Source organism: Harpia harpyja, chromosome 12 (genome assembly GCF_026419915.1).
Source record: "Harpia harpyja isolate bHarHar1 chromosome 12, bHarHar1 primary haplotype, whole genome shotgun sequence".
NCBI classification, from domain to species: Eukaryota; Metazoa; Chordata; class Aves; order Accipitriformes; family Accipitridae; genus Harpia; species Harpia harpyja.
In genome coordinates this window covers 32117178-32144227 of record NC_068951.1, presented here as the reverse complement: position 1 = coordinate 32144227, position 27050 = coordinate 32117178, and the positions used below count along the sequence as shown (strand labels likewise).

The 27050-nt window shown below is 44.4% G+C and overlaps 1 protein-coding gene across 3 annotated transcripts in view; it reads left to right on the top strand.

Moving 5' to 3' along the window:
• Positions 1-27050, top strand: part of TP63 (tumor protein p63) — a 109339-nt gene that overhangs the window by 43951 nt on the left and 38338 nt on the right. For all 3 annotated transcript variants that reach the window (XM_052804491.1, XM_052804492.1, XM_052804493.1), the window contains one exon: positions 12579-12833. In XM_052804491.1, coding sequence (XP_052660451.1) covers positions 12579-12833 — 255 coding nt within the window. The remainder of the gene's footprint in view (positions 1-12578; positions 12834-27050) is intronic.

Here is a 27050-nt window from a genome sequence, read left to right as displayed (position 1 = left end):
GAGATTTCAGATGTTTGGGGGTTTATTTCTATAAGGCTTCTAATATAAGGAGCAAAATCATTAAGAAATGACTCTTCAGGAAGTCTCAGATGAGACGCATGAAAGCTTTACATCCTTGGCATTGGCAAGGTAAACTTGAATCCTCTTTGGGAACTTGAATCTAAACTTGATGATTTTGTTTGAAATTACTGACCATTGTCATGAGCTCCATGCACAAGCAAGCAACAAAAACATGGGATGTGTGTGGTTGTCGGGAGTTTTTTGTTTTGGGGGGGTTGTTTTTTGGTTTTTGTTGTTTTTTTTTTAATTTGTACTTGGTTTGAGTGATTTGGGAGTTGATCCAAGAACACTCAATGATATCTTGTATTTTTGAAAATCCCTTGCCACTGCTGTTTCACCTGGAGTCTTAATGGTACAACTAAAGGAGCAGTGTTTTAACCAGGGTGTGCGTGTTAGTATCCAGAATAGATGGCTCGAGGTGTGATGTATTTCTGGGCCTGTGCTCAGTCGTCCGCTCTGTTTGGAAGTGGACCCAAGTGGCAAGGCTGAACATGCTTGAAAATTAATGCATTGATTGGAGCCCAGCAGCCTCTTGGGATTGATTCCAGAGTTTGGATCCGGATTAAACTTCCCCCCAAGGACTTTGGGAAGTGGTATACAAGGGGACCTGGTGAAATTTGAGATGAGTCCAACTTCCTCAAGATGGCAAGATGATGAATGTTTTTACCAAGGGCAAGAGAGTGGGAGGAAACGCCCAGTTTAGGGAGGGAAGGGGAAATATTTTATGGTGGGGTAGTGTCTGGGAATGAAAGGGATGGATTGTGTCTCGGCAGATATGAATCTTTCAGTTTTAATCCACATCTAGGAAGTAAATACAAAGAATCTTGCCGACTTCTGGGAACGGGGAGAGAGGAGGAGGTGCAGCGCTGAGCTTTTCGGCTGCTGAGGCAGAAATCCCTGTGTTGCAGAGCTGCAGTCCAGCTGCGTAAGGGATCTGATGCACAGGGCTGGTGTGCGATGCCTCAGGAGCGGAGGTGAACAGAACAATAGGAATAGGTGGATGCGCTCTCTGAGCCAGTAGCTTTATAGGACTTAAGCATGCTGCCAACAAAAGTGTCAAGTCAGCAAGTGGATCTCTCTGCTGCATGGGAAATGACTTAAAGTATTTAATCATTTGGCTTGGTGGTTTGGTTTTTGGGGTGGTTTTTTGTTTGTTTTTTTTTTTTTTTTTAAGGTAGTGTCGTGACATCTTTGTGCATCCCAAAATGCTTTTTGGGTGTGTGATTGCTCAAAGAAAAGAATAAAATTCTGACTGACTGCTCTGTAAAATTTGGGTTCTGCAGATTTAAGTTGTGTTTCTGAGATCCTTAGTAGCCTATGCAAGCCTTTATTGTGATTTCTCACTGCTGCAGTTTTACTCTGCATTTTATCCATAGCATAAGAATTGACTCCGTCAGAAGTGCTGGTGTGGTTGACTAGAACTAAATAGATGAGTGCATTACCCTTCACCCTCTTTCCGCAGCAGATAAGTGTGCAAAAGTTCTTAGAAAGGAAACTAGAACATACACTGGCTAGGTGTGATCTAGTATTTTGCAAATGGGAAACTACTTCTTGAATATTAAGGTGGGAAAGCTGTTGAGATGAACCTTTCAGTCCACTGTGCTGCGTGTCTGAAAGGAACTGCGAATGTTCAAGTTGGTAGGGGTAGGGAGTTTAATGTGGTATTGGGAGGTATGTTGTTACCCCCAAAATCTGGAAGGAACCCCTTTCTGTCTTTGGTTATTAAAATCACGTGCAGTCAGGGTAACTGTAAGGGCAAATGACTAGAAATTCCTTACAGTTAGCTTAGCTAACTTGCTTATTGCAAGAAGCAACCATTAAAATTATGGAAGGTCTGTTTGAGCAGAAAGTGTTCCTGTCTTTCTGTTAATGTGAGCGATTCCATATCAAACAATGAATCTATCAACGTCTCAATTTGGATAGTGAAAGCTTTGACCAGCTGAGTACCTCAAATGTCGATCTCCAAAGCTGTGCCTTGTGTAAGTGACCGCGGATGGCACTATGGGTTTTAGTGTTTGCTGAAGCCAGCAGTATTGGAGAGGGAGGGAAGTACTGAAAAGTGGGTTTGGTTGTGCTGTTAGACATTGGAGGGCCCATACCAGAAAGCTCTGTGGAAATCCTGGGTGTGCAGCGTATGTGATAACATGATTTAAATGGTTGGGGAAAATATTCTTGATGGTTGTAAGGCTGATGGAGTGAAGTCACTGCAGAAGAAGCCCTGCCTTTGCATGCACATTGTGTCCATATACACACACACCCCCTCCTCTCTCAAAGACCAGCTTCTGGGTCTGATGTATGCACAGCCTGGCATCTTTGGAAAACACCATATAAAACTCCTGCTCACCTCTTAGGAGTAGGTTGCAGCAGTGATGTGAAGCTGTGTTTCTGATGTGTGCCACAGCGGGAGGGTGGTTAGGGTGGTCTTCCCAGCTTTGTGCATGCTGCTGTACTGAACCCCAACAGATCGCTGGGTGCAGGCAACATCAGCTTGGTGCAGGTCAGGAGCTGCTTTAATATACAAAATAAAGTGTTGGAAGGCAAAGCCCTGCCTCCTTTTGTTCTCTGAAGTTGGGGCATAATCAGAATTTGGCTGCCAGTCCTCTTGACTCCCTACTCAATCTTGAAAGCTTCTCAGTCTGCTGTTTGGTGTCTCAGGCTTTTGAGAACATCATCCGGGAATTTTCTTCCCTAATTTGGGCAGATGAAATGGCCAAATACAATAGAAAATCCAGGAGATCTTCCTTTTAATGTATAGGGACTCTCGTGCTGCAGTGTAACCCTTTTCCTTTGCTTGCTCTAACGTGTTTTAATTTGCCCTTTGCCCTCCTATAACTCTTCTTATGAATTCTTATATTCCATAGCTGCACCATGCTTCAAAGAGTAGGTGTGGGGGGTTTATGTGTGTGGCTTCTTTTTTCTTTTTCTTCTTTTTTTTTTTTTTCTGGTGTGTAACTGCTTGACTTATTTAACTTGCAGATGATCTGAATTTCTTGTTCTGACTAAGATGCCACCTAACTAGAGTATTTTACCTCGGTGTCTGAAAGCTGGTGTATTCTGATTTTATTGAGCATAATGATGAATTTGGGAGCTAACTTCAACTCCTCGTGCTATTCTGACCTTGATTATTCATTGTCCTTGTGCCCTGTGGCCATACTTTGGTGGTTACAGTGTCTGCAGCCTTTCACTGTGGATGACACACAGATATCCTGTCCAGCCTAATGCTGCCCTCTCAACACAATAAAATGCTGCATGTCTGAAATGACTGATAACCATCGATGGTTACCGTCCAGTAAAGAGTTCAAGAAACAAGGCAGCTTTAATCAACTACTGGAGTTTTCCTTTCCAGTTCCTGCTTCTCCCCACATCCCCCTTTGTATTTTAATTGTTTCCTCTTGTATTTAAAGATTTATTTTTCTTTTTTTTAATCCAACTTTTCAACATTGCTGTACAAACTTGGCACATAGTATTTCTGGGCACCCAGCTGAGCTGTGATCCTACAGTTCTTCTCAAACACTGAAATCAGGCAAAAATACCTTGCTGAAATCTTGCAGTCTTTTTCTGGTTTTCCTGATGTAGGTCTTTGTCTTCAGTTATGTTTACATCTCTTGGGAGCATGAGGGGGTGCCTTTCCAAATTGTCTGTACTTTATGGCTCTTCAGATCTTTGTTGACATTGTGTTGTCCAGCTGGTAATAGGAGAACATAGGAAAATCTTGGCCTCCGTTTTAGTTTTAGGAAGCTGAGTGTTTGGGTTATTAATCAATTTGCTTTAAGATCATGGAGTTCTGATGTCTTGTGGTTTCTCGCATCTCATAGAGGTGATATTGTATGATTTTCTTTTTTTTTTTTCCCCCTCCTCTCTTTTTGTTTATATGTTTTCCAATTGCATGTCAAATAATTGCTGTGCACAAGCTCAGAGTAAAGAAATGACTGTGTGCAGGGGCGTGGATCTTGGACTTTTCCTGGTTTAAACTGTCTGAATTTTCAAAATAACTAAGCGTAGCCTAGATACTCTGATGAAAGCCTGCATAAAATGGTCTGACTTTCAGAAATGAAGTTGTGTTCTATGCAAGGAGAACTTTTTTCAAGAGCCCGATTCAGAATATTTTTTTCTTTTTATTTTTTTTTTTAAAAGCCTAAAATACAGCTCTAGGGAAGTCAGTGATATTATTTTTATATGCATTGGAAAATACTTAGAAATACTTACACAATGTAGGATGTCCAGACTTAATATTTGTGTGAAGTGGGATGCACTGTCATTCTGATAATCCTCGAATTAGACAAGCTCTTTTAGGTGAACCTGTGGCAGGTGGTAGGAGTCAGGAATTACAGGCATTCCTGCTTTGGGCTGTGCTTGTTTTAAAAGGTACCCTGCTTCTGGCTGAAAAATACTTCTTGCTGAGTTAAATGAATTAACCAAGGGGCAAAACTCAGTTTAGCTAAAATGGAAAACAATTACAGCTAGGGGGAACAAGATGCCTGCAAAGCTTACAGCCTTTATGGGTGAACAGAAATTTGCCCTCACATTGCTTTTCACGAATTTGTCTTATTCTTCAAGCCTACAAATACCTACATATGTGGACTTTAAAGTTCTGCTGAGTTCAACAGTGAAAACACACGGGCTGCAGCCTTACTGGGTATGGCTCTTAAAATTGTGTTGCTTGTGTAAACCTAAATGGTGTAGATGTGGCATGAAGTGCAGACTGAACTAGCCAATCCCAGTGAAAATCACCCAGACTTCCCCCCCCACCGCTATACAAACCATAGCATTTTTCAAGTGTAATGGTGTGTGTTTGCAAATTACTGCTGTGCCCTGATTTCTCCTGTTTAGCATACTTAGTGTGCTGTCTACCAAGCTGGCTGTGGCCAAAGGGCTGATTGGCAACCACTGGAAGGGAAGGGATGCTGTGTTAAGTAGGCAGAGCAGGCAATTTTTTAAGCTTGCATATCTCAACTTTAAACATGGTGGCATGATTTCAGTTTGTCACTTATGTTGGTCTTTGGTTGTTGGGGTTTTGGGGGGGGAAGTTGTTTTTGTTTCTCTCTCCTTTTTTTTTTCTTTTTTTTTTTTTCTTTTCCCTCCTTTCCCCAGCTGGGGTTATCTTACTACTTAACATGAAATATCTGTGCAGGATAATTGTGGAGAGAGAGAGAGAGAAAGATACACTTTTTTTTTTTTTTTTTTTTAAACAGGATGCTCACCCCCTTTGGAAGAAGAATATTTTTTTTGTTCTTGAATTTAGTTTCTAAAAATTACTGTGGTCGTGCTTATTGCATAGCCCTGTAGATCTCAGATAGTTCCCCTTCTAAATAATACAGGAGACAGTATGCAGAAATATTTGTGCTCCCTGCTTACAGGTGGGATTGAGCTGAGGAGACATTACCTGTTTGGTTATGCTGCAGCAGGTCTAATAACCAGGACAGGATTACTGACTCCAGGGCCTCTTCTAGTCCAACGCACTCCATCACGCTGGGAACCTGCAATGCTACTGGGATGTGAAATAGTCTTTTCTTTTCCTGGAAAAAGCAATGACCCAACAGTAAGATTACTCAAATCAGATTGATTTGTTATAGTACTAAAAGCCATGACACATCGTAATTAGAGCTTAGGAGCTGTACTGCCTGGGAACCTATCTTGGTAATTGTTGACATCTTTTGTTCAACCAAAGTTATTTGCTCCCTCGCTCTTCACATTGAGTATATAGCGCACACTATCATTTTATCTGTGGGCTTCCGACTGTTTGATGTATTTAGCTGCATAGTAGCTCTGGGGGAAAACCTCTTCAAAATAGACCCATGGGATTTGTTTCCATTTTAGAAATGGAGCTGGGGGGAGTGCAGAGGCTGTGAGACCTGCTGCCAGCACCCCAGCTCTCTGTGGAGACCTGGGCCTGAGCTGGTGTTGAAATGACTGTACACGTCTTCCCCCCCATGGCTTGGAGGGGACCAGAGTGATGTCCAAGCTGAGCTTGTTCCTTCTGAAAGGAGTGCAGTCCAGATGTACGTGAGCCGAGTGGAAAGTCTGACGCATAAAGAAGTTTTTCAGTCTCTCTCTTTTTTTTTTTTTTTTTTTTTTAAATGAGAAAAGAGGCTAGAGATGCAAACCAAATCACACCTTTCAATGCGATGAGTGAGTTAGATATCTCTTTCGGCTTCAGCCCTGATCTTAGCTGAGGGGCATGGGTGGAGCCCTTTATTTCTTGGCACTTCTTTGTAATGGCACAAGCAGTGCGCCTACATGGGGTATTGTATCAGCTGCCTTCGGAGCAACTGGTGAAGCTGCGCCGCCTTGCAGTCAGCAATATCTTGATTAATAATTATGATAGAAGCACTTCTGTTGAGCTTAAATGCTTTATTTCCACCTACTAAAATACTTTGCTAGGAAGGTTTGAAAAACTAGGTTGATTTAAATCTCTCTTGATACATTTGAGGTGTCTGTCTGCTGATTTGGATAGGCATCGAGCACTCTGGAAAACATTTATCTTGATGCTCTTAAGAGAGCTGTTCTCCAACAGGAATCTGAATCTTTACCTGGTCCAGCACTGAAATATTGCTGTAAGCTGCTTCCTACTAGTCCTGCAACTGTTAGCCCTGGTGCATTAGTTGTGGTGCAGTTAAGGGCAAAGCACAGAATTAGCAAAGTGCCTAGCAAAATCTTCTTGTTGCTAATAAAATACCACAGTTGCTAGTTTCGTCCTCTCATATCTTTGGAGAATAAGCACCAGTGGTGGTATTTTGCAAGGCTTTTTGAGTAGCTGGACAATGCTCTTGAGCTGCATGGATCCAGCGGTGAAAATTAAAATTTTGTCGGTACATGTGCATGACATAAATGCACGTTCTTTTGGAGATACAGAGAAGGGTTTTGATAGGGGTGGAGGCATCTAGGTGTTCTACACCTGAAGATGGTGACTTTTGCTTTATTTTCTCAAGTGGAGCAACTCGCAAAACTTTCTCTGAAAGGTTGATAACTGGGTAGTTAATAGCTGGAGCTGTGTATTTTAGGGGATTTTTTGCGTGGAAGTCCCCTTGAGAACTTTTATTTACTTGCATTACTTCATGCCTTCATAGTGGGGGTCTCTCTGCAGATCTCTCTCATAACCTTATCAATTAACATGATGGGCTTAAAAGCAGGCTGTGGCCAAAGAACTGGGGGTGGGTTCTTGCTGCAAGGCAGGGTGAGATTGGCCCCAGTTTGAGTGGATTGGGGAATCTTCCCCAGCGCATCAGCTCTGCCGTGTGTGGCGGAGCATTTGCATTGCCCTCTTGTGGCAAGGGCCCCGGAGCCTCTGGAGTCAGGAGGCTTTCTGCCTTACCTTGTCTGCAGCACTCGTTGGGGAGATCTGTCCTCCTGGCAGCAGAACCATGATTAAACAGTTCTGCAGTTTTCAGTCTGGTTTTTAATTTGGCAGCCTCTCCAGTGAAACCATGGCTCTCCTAATCTAGAAGCGTGAGTTAGCGTGAAAACCTGAAAGTGAAGCTGATGGGATGTAGGCAGCAAAACTGATAGTTCAAGATAGTTATTGAAACGATGTTCCAAAATACATAGTCTAAGATCTAATTGTAGCTCTCTAATTATTTGCAGTTAAACTCGCCTGAAGGTTTTTTGCAATGCCCTAGCGATATTAATAGTTTCAGAAACTTGATGGAGGGAACAAAATAGAGAACAAAGGCACTGAAAATTAGATAATCCCTTCTTTCAGCTTTGCATGCATTTCTCTTCTTTCCACCAAATAGCATTCTCCTGCCAGGAATCGGTGGTGGTACTACATCCTGCAGTTGTTTAAACCAGCCCAGTGACAAAACATGAGCATGTGCTAAATTCTGGGCTACCAACCTGGCAAGAATTAATTTCTGAATTAAATGCTGTTGTGTTCCTCTCTGTAAATGGTGAAAGGAGGCTGTGTGTGTGCAAACACGCACCCTGCAGACCCCTCCTGCAGGGCGATGCCTTGCGGCTGTGTCCGCAGCCCCTTGCCCTCTTTGTTCTCTCCATCCGCAGCATGGCTGGGGCAAAGGGGTTTTATTGTGGCGGTGGGCGAATTCCTGCGTGCGCCTTCCCCGGGCCTGCTGCCCCTCTAATTGTTGTGTTGTCAGAAGGCGTGTGCCTCCGAAAGCCTTATCTGATTCCTCCAAAAGCCTTGCAAGCAATTCAGATGTTGACCCCTTGAGCACAAACAACTCTCTGCCTGCCTTGGGGCATAGCTGCGAGAGATTTAGTGCTTGTATATATGTGTGTGTGCACAAACCCGGCGGCTGGCTTTGTCATCGGGGATGGAGCACCTGCCTGGGGAGGGGAGCAAGGGGCCAGGGAAGGTGAAAGGCTGGTGGGACTCAGAGGGGGACAAGGTTTGTCCAACAGCTGCTTGTGTCAGCACGAGGATAAGTGCAAGGAGATTAATAGTTATTTAAAGAGCAAATGGGGACATGGCATTCAGCTGTGGCATGTGAGTGTATAAATGTGGTGGAATGGCTGCTCGGCTGGTAACATTTAGACAGATGGTCCCTGGACTGAAAGGAATGAAAAGGATCTTTGATTCTCTTAAGGATATCTTAAATTTTAATGAAGAACTTTTTTTTCTTTTTTTTTTTTTGTTTTATTTTAAATTGACTTCCAGGCAGCACTTTCAACATTTCCAGACTGTGCTTTCTTATTAACGCTGACTGCCTGTTTGGCCATTTTTCTCCATCATCTTAAGTAGCCTGGGATTAGAGGGAAAAGTTTTTAAGTGAAAGCTGAAACACTCTTGTTTTGCTGTCTGTATGTCTGAGCTGGTTTAGGAGACTGTTTTCATCACAGCCGTCTTTTCATCATTTGCTGGTTAGGGAGTGTGTCTGATGCTAATCTCCATGAGAAATGAAACAACTGAGTGATACTTCTACATTTTTGAGAAGTCTTCAGGTCTTATTAGGGTATTCTGGGGAAGGAGGGAAGGGAGGTTTGGTTTTTGATTAAATACAAAATTATTGAGCAGGAAAAAGACTGTTCCTGGTGCAGTATGTCAGCATTCTGGCTCTTTCCATACAGAATTAGCCTCGAGGGAAAACATGTACCAAAAGTCCGTTAAATAGGTCTTGGTTGGCTGAATAGCCTGCAGGAGATGAGACATAACTGTCATCTGCATTGCCAAAGCTCTGATCTCCTTTTGGAGAAGAAGAACCAGTCTGGATCACTTTCTCCTGCGTCAACTATTTAGCATGCTTTGAGTCCAATCGCAGATACTTGCTTGCCCATCTAACAGGGTTCCTGGGAATCTATAACATCCCTGCTGCTATAGATGGGGAAACTGAGGCAGGGAGGGCAAATTACTAACCTGAGGCAACACAGAGAGTCACTGGTTCACCCAGGATTAGGACTCAATGTGTAATTGCTTTTATTACTCTGCTGCCTGAAGGCCTCAGACAAAACAGAGGCCCATTAAGCAGAGTGCTTTTTACACAGTGAGGAGCAATCCTTGCCCTGCAGACCTTGCTGCCTGAAGTAGGCTGAGGGTGGAGGGGGAGGCGAGGTGGCTTGCCCAAGGACACAGTGTGTCACTTACAGAGCAAGGGAGGGAAACAGCTCTCCCTTCTCTCTGCAGACCATCCCAGCTCCCAAAATGAAGTCCCCTGTGCTGTTCCCCGCCAGACCTCCTCCTTCCCAGCACAGTTTATAGTAGCAAGCTGATCCACCTCTGGAAGGTCCCATGTGCCTCACTGAAGACCCCAGAGCACCAGCCCCACCTTGAGTTTTTAATTAAAACCCCATAAAATATCAGCCTCTTCCAGTGAAACAGACAGAAACCTAAGGAAGAGATCTAATTGTTGGTTTAAATTTCTCTACTTGGTCCTCTTGTGGAAGGACAGCTGAGAGCGTAAAGCGTTTGGGTGTAGGGAGGGCACTTCATCCTTGCAAAGGGACCAGCCTGTTTTCCTCCATGGCTGAAATGACTGGCAAAACTGGGTATTAAATGGGTTGTCCAAAGTCCCTGGGGAGCTCAGCAGATAGCTTGTGCCATTCCCTTTTGGGTTCTTGGAGGAGCGATGATGTGCTGCTTGAAGCTTCAGTAGGGCTGGTGGGATTCCCAGTATTGGGAAAGCTTTTTGTTATGGGTCTTGCGGTTGGTGCTCTGACTCGGGGAACCTTCACTTCTTGGCTCATAATACCAAGTTGTCTCTGGAAAAGGAGCAACTGCTGGAAAGAAGAGGCAAGTCAGGAGCAGACTGGCTGAAATACTGAGAGATAAATGAGCTTGATGGCTCTGGGTGGGATTGAAGCTATAGGATGTGGAGGGACATGAGGTGCTTGGACCCTTGGATAAAGGGAAGAGCCTGAGTCCCTTCTGCCATGTCAGCAGCTAACAGCAGAACCAAGTGCATTTATTGCTGTGTGTTCCTGGCTGATCCCAGAGCTGTTGGGGATGGGTACCACAAACCTTTTGGATGCTGCTCTCCCTAAGCTGGGCGCAAACAATGCCATACAAGGATGAGACTACGGGTACCTGGCTGAACCGCCTGTACCGCTTGCCTGCTGCCTTGTCTCTGTGGCCAATGCTGGGTCCTTTGGAAGATTAAAAGAGCAGGGTAGTTGTGTAACTCTTTCCCTGGAGTACTTTTGCAGCTTCCAACTGTTTGTGGTTCAGAATTTTAAAATCAAATATGCTTGCCTTGATGGATTTTTCTCCAGCAGAACTTGTCTGATGCCTTTTTGAACATACGTAGGCTTTTAGTATCCGCAGCATTTTGTGGCAGAAAATCCATGTTTATTTGTGGGCCTTGTGAAGAACCACTCTGTGTGTGTTTAAACCAAAATCCTGCTCGAGATGTTTTCTTTTTCCCCAACTCCTCTATTAAGAGAGCGTGAAAATTAATTTCCTATTTGCTTTTTTCCACATCGTTTAGGAATTTATCCACCACTGACATACTGAGTGCTGCCTCTCTCCTCATTGTCTCTTTTTTCTAGGCTGAAAAGTTGTCATCTACTGCCGTATTACAGGAAGGCATTGAAAGAGTTTGCTAATTCTTGTCACCTTTCTCTGAACTTTGTTCCTCTCTTGTCTTTTTGAGGTGGGGGACCAGGGCTACACATACAACTTAGGGCATTAGGCATGTGACTTTTCTGCGAACCTCTCCCTAACCTAACCTTTGCCGTTCTGTACTCTGTTCTCTAGCCTTTGTTTTTGATATCTTCAATTGTTTCATATGTCACAGTTTAACCCCAGCCACCAGCTAAGCACCACACAGCCACTCACTCACTTCCCCCCCGCCCACCCAGTGGGATGGGGTAGAGAACTGGGAGGAAAAAAACCCTAAAACTTGTGGATTGAGATAAGAACAGTTTAATAGGACAGAAAGAAAGAAAATAATAATAATAAAATGACAATAATAAAAGGATTGGAATATACAAAACAAGTGATGCACAATGCAATTGCTCACTGCTTGCTGACCGATGCCCAGTTAATTCCCAAGCAGCGATCTGCCCCACCTCAGCCAACTCCCCCCAGTTTATATATTAGACATGACATCACATGGTATGGAATATCCCTTTGGCTGGTTTGGGTCAGCTGTCCTGGCTGTGTCCCCTCCCAACTTCTTGTGCCCCTCCAGCCTTCTTGCTGGCTGGGCATGAGAAGCTGAAAAATCCTTGACTTCTCAGTATAAACACTACTCAATGCTCTGATGTTTTCAGTTGTTGCTATCAACATTATTCTCATACTAAATCCAAAACATAACACTATAGCAGCTACTAGAAAGAAAATTAACTCTATCCCAACCAAAACTAGGACAGTTGTTTGTACCTGGAGGCTACTTTTGGGGCACAACCACGTCTGATCACTTAAGTGCTACACACCGTGCAACTGCTGCTTCTTAAGTATGTGAGGATGCCTTCCTTGTTGTGAGTTTTCATGCTACTTGTTGAGACCTTTAATTCCTCTCTACTACTGTCTGTGACCAGTCACTGGGAATCGAGTGCATGGTGCAACGTGGTTAAATGCTATGAACCTTTTCTCCAGTAAGTCACACTTTAGTGCAGTTACTACCTGAGCTAGAGGTCCCAAATATCACCGTGCATAGCAGGATTGGATCCACAAGAAGAGGAGCAGTCGTGTAGAGCGCAAGGCCGTCAGAGACAATGTTTCCTTGTACAAGTTAGAGCCGGTTGCACTGCAATGAACGTAGTGATTTTTACCAGGTTATAGCAGTCCCTCCAAAAAGACTCTGCCTGGGTGTTGCTAGGCATAGGGAGCCTGTGTTCTCATGATGGCTTGCTGCCCTGTGAATTGCCTCCTTGTTACATGCAAGCTCTTTTCCCCAACTGGGCTACTGACTCACTGTGTGACTGTGAGAAGCTTTACTTTTCTCTTTCAGTCACCAATGTAAAGAGGGGTATGTTCTTTGCAAATCTCCTTCCTCCTGGTGTGCCACATGTACGGTGGTCCTGAGATTATGCTGTGCATCCTCCATCGTGAAGGCCATGCCACTGTTAGCCAGCCCGTGCTAGTGTTGCTTCTGTAACACTCCTGTGCATCTCTTTGCCTCTAGCCGCAGTACACGAACCTGGGGCTCCTGAACAGCATGGACCAGCAGATCCAGAATGGCTCTTCCTCCACCAGTCCCTACAACACGGAGCACGCGCAGAACAGCGTCACAGCCCCCTCACCTTATGCCCAGCCCAGCTCGACTTTTGACGCCCTCTCGCCCTCCCCAGCCATCCCTTCCAACACAGACTACCCAGGACCTCACAGCTTCGATGTATCATTTCAGCAGTCTAGCACAGCAAAGTCAGCAACGTGGACGGTAAGGATGCAGCATCACTTTGCTCCTTCTCTGGCTTTGGTCCCAATGCCAGTAGTGACATTATTCATATGATGCCTGTCCAGGCTTGCGCAAGAATGGAGTGACCCGTGTCCTATTCAGTGCGTGACATGTCACATAGAAAGGAGAGATCTGTCTTGGCTGCTCTGGGAGGGTGTGGTGGGAATTTAACCCTCAATAATATCACTAAATCCCAGGTGCGCAAAATGCCTTGCAAAATGACAGTTGCCTAAAGACCATGCGTGATGAAACTGGCTCTCCATTTGGGTCTAGCAGGTATGCTGGAGTAAAACATGGGGTGGGCATAAGCATGGCTTCAGTGCTTCCCTTGGCTTTCTTCAGCATCCATGGGTTTGTGTGAGGTTTGGCATGCGGGGCTGTACCAGCAGGACAGAGGTGGTGCTCCTTGCTCTGAACCATGGAGTGTGGGGCTTTCTCGTTCTCCATGTCCTTCCCCTCTTGCAGCTCGTGTGGGAACCCCAGTCTCACCAGCTCAGGTCAGCCCTGCGGTACTTGGATTATTTGTGTGTGTGTGTGTATATATATATATATATTTTTTTTTTTTTTTTTACTTAATGCTTTGCTCTTGCTCTCAAAATAGTACCTTTCTTAAAAAAAAAAAAAAAAGTATGGATCTTGAAACATTCAAGCCAGCTCCACCAAAAATCAAGAGCAGGGCTTCATTGTTCAAGCTCTAGAAACTTTGTAGCCCAGGACACAGTACTGCTGGAGCTGTATGTCCTGTTGTGGTTTAGGGCTCTAGAGTACAGATGTTTGCAGTGGAGAATACTGCTGTCTTAAAGATGTCCAGTATTTGCCTTCCTCTCCTTCAGGTACTTGGAGTAGGTGCAATGAATTATGGTCTACCCCATGTTACCTGAATAAAAGCAGGGACTCGATTTTTTTTTATTATTATTATTATTTATTTTTTAAAAGCAAAAAAGATACACTTTTTACAAAAAAGCTAGGAGCATTAAAATAATGTGGGCTTTTTTTCTTTTTTTTTAATCCGAGGAACTACTTCAATCTCAAATTTAAATATAATCTAGCTGGAGTTGCAACTAACAAACTCCCAGCCACTGCTGCCAACAAAGCAGCAGAGCTCATGTGCTCCACTCTGGAAAAAGATACCACATAACAATAAACCACTGTAAGTTTGCATCCTTTATATTTTAAAAGTCTTTTCCAGTAAAACTTGTCTAAAACTAGTAACAATAACTTTGTTCAGAAAATAGTGTTAAATGGGGTTAAAATGTGATAGGTCTGCTCGAGACCAAATCTTTCATTTACTTACATATATAAAAGGGTGAAGGATTTTTAAGTGAGGTTGAAATTGCACCTTTTCCTTATCTGCATTGGGAGTGATGCCCTGCTGTAGTTCACGCTTGTTTTCATGTCCAGGTTTCTCCCCTTACGCTACACACAGTATTTATTTTCACTTCCCTTTAGGTAAGGAAATCGTTGGTCAGCTCTACTTTCCATTTCTCAGAGCAAGAAAATGCTGCCCTTGGATTTTTGCAGGCTGTTCTGGACAGGGTCCTTTGAAGGAGATATGAAAAGGTGTTCTCTTTTGATACGTATGGTACAAAGAATTATCTATCGCAGCTGCAGGGAACCAGAGCGTTTGATGGTGTCCTTTCAACTATGAAAAGTGGTCTTTTGAAATGAGGTTTGAACGTATGTAGTAGGCTGTTCCAGCAGAGCTGAAGACGAGTGAACTACTTGTGAGCTTAAAGTTAAGGAAGCACTTGAAATGTTTCACTGTAGTGGTAGTGGCTTTCTGGGGTAGAAGTGGAGGCTGAGTTTTAATGTGGTTCTGGGTAGTAGTCAAAGATCAGATTGCATGCTGGCTTTAAAAAATAAATAAAATTACTCCTTGGTGACTACAGCCACCAAACGTGTGCAGCATGAGGGAAGGCACGTTTAGGCTCCCTCCTTTTCTTTTGCCCTGATGTGGACCACGCTACCAACAGATGAAGGTGTGCTCCCTGTACCTGTTGCAGTCTGTCTAGGTATAAGTCCATGTATTTTACTAAAGGAATGGGCTCCCCAGTGGCTCTCTGATCAGGGAGGAGTGAGCGTGGTCCAGGTGTCCCTGTGCTGAGACAAGTGACCTAGATTTAGCTGTTCGTGCCAGAGCTGGCAGTGTGCTGTATGTTCACATTGGATGATGACAGCCTTGCGGTGGTGGCTGGGGACCTTCAATCAATACGCCTTTCACAGTAGAGCATCTTTCCATCTTCGGAGCTCTGCCCTTCTGCTAATTAATCCACCAACTCGTTTCACATGGGCTCTTGAGCGGTTGGTAATATGCGTTCGACAGCTTTATCAGTGGGGTGGGTGGGGAAGGACGTGAAGGCTCTCTTTCCCGCTGCCGTCCTGAGAAATGTGGAAACATGCATGAAATGTTGATGAAAGGAGGAGTGATTGCCCCATCCTCTCAGCAAGAGCAAGTTCTCGGAGTTGCTCATCCCCCCCCATGTGACTTCATATGCTTTGATTAATGCCTGTCGTCTTTTTTTTAATGATGGATTAGGAACTTACCCAACTGGAAGAGTTTCTTCCACTTCAGTGACCTATTAAAAGTTTAATTACTTGATGGCCCCACCCTTATTAAGAGTCCAAAACTTGAAAGCCTTGTTTCTTAGTTCTTTTTTTCCCCTCTTGCAGTTCCCCAGGGTAACAGTATTAAGTAAGGAAATCCATTGTATCGCACTTTCCCCTGTTTGGGAGAGGATGAGCCAGACTGACCCACCTTGCCCTGCTGGGAAGGCTCGGTGGTGACTGGCAGGGGATCTGCTGTCCTGGCTGACAGTGCGCTTCACTGGAGCTCCTCTGAGCTTCTGGGCTGAGTCATGTCAGATTAGGTCATGGGAGCGAAGGTTGTGGGCTTGGTAAAAGGACTGGGTTATTTCTCTGAAAAGCAAGAGCTTCTTTCATGGGAGGATTAGAGACCTCTGAAGATGCTTCAGATTTCTCAGCCACTTTGTGCGTTTAGCTCCCAATCTGTGTGCTTTAGAGGCAACAATCCGGAATCACGTGTAGATCCTGAAGTTACTTCTGTTGGATGTGGGGGAAAGGAGAGAGGGTACTTGCTGAGTAGCTAAATGCTATGTCTCTGAAAACAGCCCTGGAATCATATTTTTTCCTACGCCCCCCCCCCCCCCCCCCCAAGTTCTGCAGACTCTTTCTATGGGGCAGGTTTATTGTCCTAGGACAGTGAGTGCCCTTTGCCAAATCAGCAGTGTTTGTACAGGATAGGCTGGAAGGGAGATAAGTGTAACATCAGGATTACTTCTCTGCTCAGGTTTCTGATGGGCTCCTAGTTAAAGGAGGGGGGGGGGGGGAAATGGCCAAAACTTGCAGAGAGAAACACTCGGTGCTGCTAGGTGAGAAGGTGATTTCATATCTACAAGCAGTTCACTTCGAAAATATTACAAATTTTCCCTCTGAAGTCTTTCATGACCTTAAGTAGGAATTCCAGTAAAACATGCTGTCTAATCAGGTTAGGTCTTCATTTGTATGCAATGTTGAACTAATTAATGATGACAAATTGAGATTGGATTGCAGAGGACTTTATAAGCATCCTTGATTATTTTTTTTATTAATGATCTGAGAACGCAGGTAAGAATATAAGCAGGTTAATCAGTCTTTTCAGAAGGAAAATCTTTAACGATTGAAACTGTACTGAAGCATTTAAAAACAAAAGCCTTAATAGTCTAAATTGAACAAAGTTTCTCACCTGCATACTCATAATACTAGAAAACCTTCTTGAAAACCACGCTGTGAAGGAACAAGCAGTTATCATTTGTAAAGCTGAGATAGAGAGTAGGTTGTTGAGGTAGAACGAGAAGCCCTATGAATTGGGTGAAATAAGAACTTATGCAGAACTGTGTCTCACTTATTGTGGGATATTTCCTCCGCGAGAATTCCCATATTCCCATGCCTTGCAATATCTCCTCCCGTTTCTGCAGCAGAAGAAAACAAGGCATTTCAAAAGTGTGCCACCTCAGATTTTTTTCTTTGTGGAAGTTGTGTGCCGATCTTCCCCACCCACTCTGAGTGCAAATAAATAAACAAACAACTGCACTGGCTTTTCCCCCCCAAAAAAGATTTGGCAATCACCTGTCACTAGCAGAACCTGTTACATGGGGAAGAACATGACTGCAGTAGGAAAGTAAAAATTAAAATTGTATGTCAAGGTAAGTAAAAGTTAACATTACTGCCAAATGCGAGCTATCAAAAAATGAATCGGATCCACCCATCCCCATAAGCAAGATACCACCTTATAAGTCATGAGACTCTTTTTAAAAGACAAACAGGTTCTTCTTATTATCCCGCAGGTTTTTGAGCCTTTAGGGTGCATCTACTAAATCTTTTAAAGCTTTTTTTGGTGCTCACGAGGGTTAAGGAAAAAGAAGGCAGAAATTCCTTTAAGTTTTTAAATAAAACCTGAAATTTATTTGCAAATTTTTGATTCTTCTGAAGACAGACACCCAGCCCTGCAAGACTTGCATAATTCAGGTGTTGGCAATACCTGAGTTTAGCAGTTTATTCTCATGCCCTGCAGTAGGTTGGAGCTGAGCTGGGTTGGTCCTTGCAGGGCTCTGTTATGAAACGTGGAGCTCTGCAAAGCTGCAATCTGTGTTCCAGTCAGGCTCACTGGTTCTCCTGTTCTCAATAAACTCAGCTGTACCCACAGCTATCAGAAAATGCTCAGATTTCAGAGTCTTTGCTAGTAAAGCTGGATAACAGCCTGTGCAACATGCATGAAAGCAAGTAAATGGATTGTGCTGGCTGGGGTTAGTGGATTTGGAAAAGCTGCATTTGAAGGAAGGTGAAAGGAATGCACTTAAATTAGTCCACGCGAGCAATAACAGGTTTCTGTGGTTGAGACTACAGATTCCTTGGCTGGGCTATCTCAGTCTTTTTATTTCAGATTTGATTAATTCCATTTTTGTTTTAAATATATTCTGTGTCCTGAACCACCTGGTAAAATTGGGAATCTTTTCCCAATCTCTATAAAATGAATTAGAGGACCGTGCACAAGCATAGTGAAGCAGTGAGAGAGCAATTAGATGTGCGCATCGCCTTGACTCAACAGTCCTTAATTATGTGTTCAGTGTTCTCTTAAATAATTGTTTCAATAACACTGCTAACATCTAGTATTGTCCCAGCTGCTGATTGTCTCTCTGCATCATACATGAAAACTTTTTTTTTAGTCTGGTGACTTTCCCAATGAACATACATGTGGAGCTGTGCTAAGTGTTCATGTGAAATCTTAGCTTTGTTATTCCCTGGTGGTGTGTTGGTCCATGCAATTTGAACTTTCCAGTTTTACCCTTTTAACATTATTTTTAAAGCTATCAGGAGAAAGGGAGTGAGTGGTCTTGTTACAGGATTTTGAATTTTTCTGTCCTCAGAGGTTCCTAGTCAGCAATGATGTAGGCCTTAGCTGTTTGCATGGGACAGCTGAGAAGGGTCCTTCTAAGAGGGTCACTTGTGCGGAGGGCCTGCAGACCTTGTCGAGCACCAAAATTGGTCACCTGCTGGCCACTCTGCTAATCGTTTCATGCTTCTAAGTGTAGGCTTTGCTGGTGATAACCTGCCTTGTTACAGCAGGAGTGAGGAAGGGAAATGATGCCTGTAATCGAAAGGGAGAGAAGCCGTCTGGAAGGAGAAGGCAGTGGAGGAGGAGACGGGGTTGCAGCCTTTGGATGCACGTGCTGTAAGGAGAGCTGATGCAATGGTGTGAGCTAAGGGCTTGGCTCTTCACTGATCTCAGCGAAGCAGGAGCGCTTCCATATTTGGGCATTTGTCTCAGGTGAGAAGTGGTTAAGATTTGGCTTCCTCAAGCTCTCTGCAGCCGTGCCTGCCTGAAGAGGCTCTTTCCAGCACACACTGCCTCTTGGCATGGAGCAGGCAGGGCGGGTGTTGATTGCCACCATCGTTCTCGTGCACAGAGAGGCTGTGATCGTGCTTTCCTGCTTGAAGAGCTTGTGGAGTGTGTTTCCCTCTGTGTGATATTACAGGGCCTAACACCGAGGCTGTTGACGCATATGTAACTTGTCCTAGGTCATCTACTTGGAAAGAGAGGAGCTGGGTTTGTTGTCTTTGAAGGAGGTGCCTTTCTCACGGCAGGGAGGTGTTTTCAAGCTAGTGAAGCTGGGAAGAGCCAGCTCACCTGTGAGAACCAGCCAGGAGGGGCCTGCTGGCTTCTGTTTGGGTTTTTATGCTTGAGTAAAAGGAGATCTGAGTGCATTAGGTTCCCATTAGAATGTGATTGTGCTTTTTTCCCCCTAATCTCTTTGTCATGTGTATTTTGTTTTTATTAGCAGTTATCCTCTTCTGTTACTCCTTACAAGCAGCTGTACAGATCTGTGTAATAGTTTCCAGAAAATGTCTTACGATATGAGCTGTCTTATTTTTTTCTTTTCCTTTTTGTATCCCTTATTGTTTTGTAAATCCTACCAAGGCAATATAGCCTCCCTATATGAACCGGAGTTTTGCTATATGCTCTGTATTAGACCAGCACGCTCCATGATGACAGAGCTGTGTTGTGGTGTAAGAGCACACTGTAAGTAGCAGTCTGTACCCCACACAGCTAGCGATGCCCAGGAAGGATGAGAGTTACTTACTTATTATATGAATTGGTATTTGCCAGCACTGGGAACAGAAAATTTGGGTCTCTGGCCTTGCAGTGGTGTGTGCTCTGCTCTTCAAACAGCCCTGTTAGTGTTGGGCACCCAGCATGCCTGACCTGCTGAGAGAAAGCAGGCTTCAGATGGTGTGAATGTCCTTCTCTTTCAATAAAGATTTAGCCTCTTAGTTGCTATGTTTGTGACTGATTCTCTCCCAGTGTAACAGGAGATGAGTTAGAGCTCGCTACAGGTCTCCCAGGATCTGCAAGTGAAAAACACTGAGACATTAGGGTCAGACATAGGAGGATGGAGAAAGTAGTCATGGGGAGGGGTTGTGTCCTCCACAGGGGCAGAAGATCCCTCAGCTGTTTTGTACAAGCACTTTCTAGTTGTACTGGCATCACACTTTTTTACTTACTTTTTTTTTTTCCTGTTCAGAAAATTTGTTTTAAGTTTTTAGTTACTTCTGAAGAAAAATTCAGAGGGAGAGAATTAAGTGCAAGAAACTTTTTTTTTTTGGTTCCTAGTGAGAAATTTTTTTTCTACATGGAGAGGAAAAAATGTTAATTAAAGATAATTTTCATCAATGCAACTTGCACAAAAAAGCCCCACCTACTTTCATGAGAAAGGAATAAAGAGAATCATAATCCTGGATTAGGTATCTTTCACTACACATATATAAAAACAACACCGTGTGAAAAGGGGGAGAATATATATGTATACACACACACACCAAACATACCAATGCGCCTCCAGCAGTATTACCAAAGGAATTAACTTTACAAGAAACAGCCACAGCCTGGAAACAAGCCATTTTTCAAATAAAAGCTGAATGAGACTTGTGGTTTCTGAGAACTATGAGGAGGAAGGGTTAAAAAAACATTTACAGATAAGAATAGCTGATGTTGGGAGATGAGTGAACATCTTGAAGTAGGGGAGGGTCACTATTTAAATTACCTTTTCTTTTTTTTTTTTCCTCCTCTTAGTTAAAAATTGGCTTCTACCAAGATCAACATGTAGGATTAATGTAGTACTTTAAATCTTCAAAGTGCTGCACAAACATTACTTCCCTAATCAGCAAACACCTTTGCTTGGTAAGCAAATCAGGAGTGTAGTCCCCATTTTAGAGAAGGGAAACCAAAGTGCCAGAAGTGCCAAAATTTCCGAACTAGTAGGTTTTTTGGAGTGAGGTTTTTGCACCCCACCCCCCTCCCTTTTTTTTTTTTTTTTTTTGTATGCTTTGGGTTTTTTGTAGTGTTCAGCATGGGGACTGCCTCTAGGCTGGCTTGTAAAAGCTGCTGAGCTCTCCTGGATTTCATAAGTGCTAAGCATGCCAAGCAGCCCGTCAGAGCTCAAACGAGGCATCGGCAGAGTCGCCTCCTTACCTTTCCAAAGGTCATGGCAAGCTGGGCCAGAAGGGAGGCAGCCTGCTCCAGGGCAAGGAGGGCTTCCTAAAAAGTTGCCAGTTTCCCCCATACCGTTGAGCCATATAACTTAAACAGCATCAATTGAGCACTGTTAGAAGATATTTCAACCCTACAAAAAAAGGTTGTGCAAAAAATATTTGAGTGACTGTTTAATAAGTAACTTTTGGGTGAAGGTTTTCAGGTAGGCTGGTGCAAAATGTATTGCTCACCTTGCAGACAAAGACTGCCCTTGGAGATGATCATTCCTTTCCTTAGATCAGCTGAAATACTGCAGTTGTCATAGATATTATTTCCCTGCCAACTTGATACAGAACAAGCAGCAGTTTGGTGGTGTGCTGAAGCAAGCATAATTTTGTGTGTGCTGCATTGGTGGTGCTCTGTATGCTGAGGGTCCAGATCCAGTGCTTGGCAGACCATACACTATGAAGAAATTCCTACTTTGTTTAAAAAAGCATCCTGGGTAGGGATGGCTTCTGTCTAGAAAGAGCATGAACTTTATTATTCAGTGGAAATCTTTTTATGAGGTTTTGCTATGTGCAGGTGTGTCCGATTTGTTATTGTAAACACAGTAGGATAGCTACCCAAATAAGAGCTTAGATCCTCTTGCAAATAGACTTGAGTATTGATACAAACTTTATCATTTCCAGTTGTTAAAGATAACACTTAAACATTGGAGCAAAACTTGGTGGAGCCACAGGAGGAGAGTGCTGCTACTTTCTCACTTTTTCAGATGTATTCTTTAAGAGGTGTGTTTTGTGTTGTTGGGTTTTTTTGTTTTTGTTTTGTTTTTTTTAAGAAGAGCAAAATATTACTTCTCTGATAAAAAGGAGTGCTTTATGATCAGCTGATACACGTTAGCTGCTGAAATTCAGCTTTACAGAAAGCCGAAAAATGTGCTAGAGGAAACGCAGGAAAGCAGCAGTCAAAGGCTGACCTGTCTTTCCTGAACGAATAAGATGGGACTTGGGTCTAAATTTTCTGGCTCTGATATTTTCCCCATTAGCCATGATGGCCATGCTGCCTTGGGGCTGTCCTCCCTGCCTGTTGTGTGCCCTGGGGTGCACCATGCTTTCCTCCTGGGGAGAGAAGCCGTGCTGCCCGGAGATGCCCTGCTAGGGAGCAGCATGGATGAGCAGTGGATTTGGCCCTGAGCCCAGCCTCATAGCTCCTCCTGCCTTGTGATTTAGATGTAATCTAGGTAATGTTGTGCAAGTCATTCCCTCTGCCTCCATTCTCCCTCTTCCCCCTTTCCACACACCCATCCTCAGATTTGGGACTGTGTCGTCATGATCCTGTGTTGTAAAGCACTTAGACCCCTGATGTGAAATGCTTGGGGGTGACAGCTGGGGACTGCTGCTTGCTGTGCATCCTATATCACTAGCCTTAGCTTTCAGGCTTCTTATTTTGACTTATTTAGAGGACATTAAAGTCTTTTCACAAACTAACTTTTGAAGGAACCAAAACGTATCTCCAGGCTAAAGCTTGAAACTGTGCGAGTGCCGATTGGGTTATTGCTTCCCCTGCTTGAGATCTCAAGCTTTACCAGTGTCAGGCCCACCAGGTGTGAAAATTACTGATGCAGAGGCTGTTTGAGGGCTTACGGCATGAAGGAAAGCCTCTTCCTGTTATGTAGCCGGAGCACAACGCAGTACCAGCACTGCTATGTTAGCTGCGGTGCTGAGCCTCAGCAAACTCACCCCACTGCTTGTAAGGGCTTATTAGCTCAACCACATGAGCTGTGACTGGGAGCTGACTTGCTCCTGACCTCCTTGCAATGGGAGCAGACTGAGCCCCAGTTTACTATCAAACCTGCACCTAGAGCTCCTTGGACCCCCCCTTAAAATGCGGGCCTGGAAGGGATTCCCTTGGAAGGGGACAGGAGCAGGGCTGCTGGGCTTGGTGCCCAGCCTGGAGGGTATTCGTGGAGCCGGCAGCGGGGCAGGCAGCACACCCATTCTGTTTGCATTTGAGCGTCAGCATCACCATGGGTGGGAGAGAAAAAGTCTTCCTGTGACATGTTTGCTGGGTGGCTGAGCACTGAATGACACCTGTTCATTAATCAGCAAGGTGGTGGCTGGTTTTGCGATAAGTTCCTTGTCTCCTGTCTCTTCTGCTGCAAACTGCTCATATTACTCATTCTTAGTCATTTTTTTTTGACCCATACTTGGTGTGTTCTTGTAGGCATATGAGCAAAGGGGACTCCAACAAAAACTAGTCCATGCATTTCCAGATATCCTAGTAAAATCTCTTACAGTACTGACACTCATAAAGGAAGTGGTGAGACCCCTAGGAAAAGCTTCAGAAGAGTCATCGTTAGTTCTGTAAGGTTTAACGAAGACAAAGCATGTGGAACAATGGCTTTGCAATACAGATTCTATAAGGCATTAATAAATTTGACCTTTGTTTGGCATCCTCTTTGTGTGCTGACTTCTCTGAGTCATTTTTGCCAATTTCCTTTACCCTGCCCCTCAAGAGGGCTACTGAGGTTCAAGACTTTCTTTCTGGGTTTGTTTTCCAGCAAACTGATCGGTGCAAGATAAAGATAGGGAGAACTGGGTTGCACTGGTGCTGCTGGCGTTCGGAGGGAGCGCTGCAGCATGGTCCCTGGCTAACAGGAAGAGCAGCTTCGTAGGGGAGCTGGGTTCCAGGCTGAATTTGCAGGGACACGCTGGAAGAAAACCATTTCCATGCTGAATGTCTGTCTGACACCACGAGTGCAAAAACGCTCTGATGCTGTTAGCCACCCTGCTGATCACAATCAGTTTAATGGGGCTATTTTGTTTCAAACACTGATATTCTGATTCATGTTGTACAACTTATTTTGGGGAAGCTTCCTAAACACAGAACTTGTGGGGTCTTTCTCTTAAGTGGGGTAGCTTGGAAGGATTTTAAGGGTTGATAAAGCACATAGCCAAGATTGACTCTGTTGGTTAGTGGTTGGGAATGACTAACTTGTGACCACTTCCCTCTCTGCCACACAGGTCTGAGCTGTTGCCAACCACCCCCTTGCCTCTGAAAGTCAAACTCCTGGGGCGCACCTTACCCTGGACCCCCAGGATCATGCCTCATCCACAGCGTGACCCCAGCGTAACCTGCTCGCTGGGGAAGTCAGCGTTTCTCTGCTCCTGGGAGAAGCAGGGCTGAGCATGCAGGCAGGTGCTGACTGCCAGGGAGTGATGCAGGATGGCCAGGTATTCCTGCGTGCTGGGGGCTCTCCGGCTCTGTGCAGCATGCTGCCTTCAGCCTGCCTGGCATGGCTCAGCAAGGGTGTTAACAGTTCACTCAGCTTTTTTTAAATTTTTTTTTTTTTTCTTTTTCCACTGGCCATACCAATCTGATTACACCTTCGAGGGATCATCTGCCCCTAAAGCTTAATTAAGGCGCTCTTGTCTGACTCGTCACTGACTCACCTGCCACTGTATGAGCTCATGTCTGACTTGTCCTAGGAAGATAGTGAAATATGTCAGGCTTCTCTGAAATATAGCAGGTTTTTGTTTTATTGCACCCCTGACATTGCGGTTGGCTGCTGCAGAGGTGAACAGAAAGATGACTGCCCCAACTTGGTTACATTTATCTAAACTTAGTTGCTTGCCTCTTTGCGCCTTGAAAAACCAGATGGGGTTTTGCTTGCACAGCTGTAGGTATGTTAGAGTTAATAAAAAAAAAAAAATAAAAATTAAATAACCTTTGAGTTTTGGCTTCAGGCAAAGTAGGTGAAATGATGTGTTTTGGAGATGAATGCTCTTGCAGGAGGCAAGATGTAGCTTGCAGGAGAACATCTGCAACCAATCCATTCTATATGAGATGGGGCCAAGACTTGTTTGTATCTCAGTACCTGTTCAAACATGTTGTAGCACAGCAAAAAGAGGTTTTGAATGCATTGAGGAAGGGTGGGTAAGAAGGGAAGGAGACATCAAGCTGAATGTTTGCTTAATAGCTTTGATTTCTTCATTAAACTTTTAGGCACTTTAATAATTTGATTAGCTGCTTTCAGAGCACTGCTGAATCCTTCCCCCCCTTCTTTCTTAAAAGAAAAGAGAAAAAAAAACAAACCTCATCTTGGTGCTGGAAAATGAGCTTGCTTTCTGGCCTGGAGCAAATCTGGTAACCGTTGCTACCTTTGCGTACCCACCCTGAGGACTGTCAGTGGAAGGATGTTCTGTAATACATTGATCAAAGAATGTGCAGACGTTCAGTTACCAGGCTGACTGCCTGGACACCAGAATGCAGCTTCCCAGTCAAATGCTCCTTGCCAGCTACTCCCATCCTCTTTGTTCTGTAAGAACTGAATGTAGAATGAACATCTAGCAACTGCAGTTTGCAGAGCTTGTTTGCCTGCCTTTAATTGTGCACTTGAAATGTCTCTTTCTCAAGGCCTGTGGCAGCATAGAACAGTTACATGACTCAGGAGCTGCTGAAGAGGTGAGGTTGGTAATAGAGGTTCTCATATTGAGGTCCTCATATCGTCATACTGATGGTTCTCATCATCATACTGAGCTCTGTGGTTTTATTTTTTTTTTTTTAAGCCGACCCCTGAGATGCACATGCAGCTGTATTTCAGGTTTGCGTATATAACTAATGTGAGTTTCGAATGTGCAGACTGCGTGTGACTGGAATCTGTTGTCAATGGAGTGTAGCAACTGTTGCTCAGATCTTTTTCCTTGTCTTATGGGCTGGATTCCTTGCTGGGGAGCTGGGGGGAACTGATTTGGGCTGAGTAAGGTAGAGAATGTGAACACAGTACCTCTAAAATCCTACCAGAGGAAAGGGGCGTGCATTCAAAGTGCCGTTCTACATAGATGGGGTTGTAATACTACCTGGGTAGTATTTTGCCAGTGCTTAAAACCAGCAGGCTACAATTTTTAAAAATTTTTTTTTAATTTCCCTCCCCTTGCCTCGCACCAAATCCTGCTGCATCTTTGCCAAAAGTGCTTGCTTAAGCAAGGCAATCCTGGTCATGTGCTAATGTTCTTCAAGGCCCCAACACACAAACGAATTAAGGAACTGCAAGATGCAGAATTGCCTGTCCTCTGCCTTTGATGTAGACAGGGCTCTTCCATTGTGCATTTGCTCATCAGAGTGACGTTACTCTTTCTCCTGTGTTTTCGTGCATTTGTCAAGTCCCTAGTGCCTCTCCATGCTGTTGTTCACCTGTGTTCCCTGGCTGGCTACCAGGAAGGCCTCCTGTGGCTTGTCCATGCTCAGCAGGTAGACACCCATGCTAGGGGTAGCCTTAGGCTCCATGCCACACGTCATGGACCTGCCAGGCTGCACCTAGAAAGAGAACTGCTGTGTCTGTGTGGTGCTGCAGCAATGGGTCGGGTTCATTGTTGCAAATCGAGTGTGACGGTCTGGGGACTATGTAGAGACGGCTCGGCCGTGTCTGAACTCCTTTCTCCTGCGTGTCACACCCTGGGTTAGCATGTGGCAAGCCAGCAGTCCCTGCAGCTTCACTATGGGCATGCCTTTAGCAGGCCTCGTGCAAGAGCACCTGTTGCTTTTGCCTGGCCCTGAAAGGAGCATCCTGACTTAGAGAGGCAGTCAGGGCTGTGTTCAGGTGCAGATTGTACCTCACTCCCCGTGCTTAGGGCTTTAGACGAGGGCTTTAGGTGGCCCTCTTGTCCTTCCTTGAGTTAGTTCTGCTGGACTGCTTGAAAAACCTGACGTGTAATTCAAGTTGCTTGAATGGGTCTCTGTCCTGATGTGCTGGTGACTCATGCGATCTTCCTTTTCTGCCTTCAGAGCTGTGTTGTCGTGACACTCCTGAGTAACAGCAGAGCTCCTCTCTGGAGAAATCTTCTTTTAGAGAGAGTTTCCAAAATGGTTAGCTATCCAGGGTTTTGTTTGCTTGCTTCAGAGCTCCTATACCAAAATCACTGAGGAAAGTAGCCAAAGCCACATGGTGGGAATGACATTCTCTCACTCAAGCACTGACTTAACTCTCTGGTATTACCCCTCTCCTGTGCAAACATTGCCTTGTCCCTAGATTCCTCCAGCCACCCCTGTACAACATATCGAAACTGCTGTTTGCTCTCTGTGAATTGTGTGATGTAATTATGCCCCCCAGCCCACTACTGCAATGTGAAAATGGGCCCCTCTTGCTTTTGCAAGGACTTTTCAAGGAGCTTGCC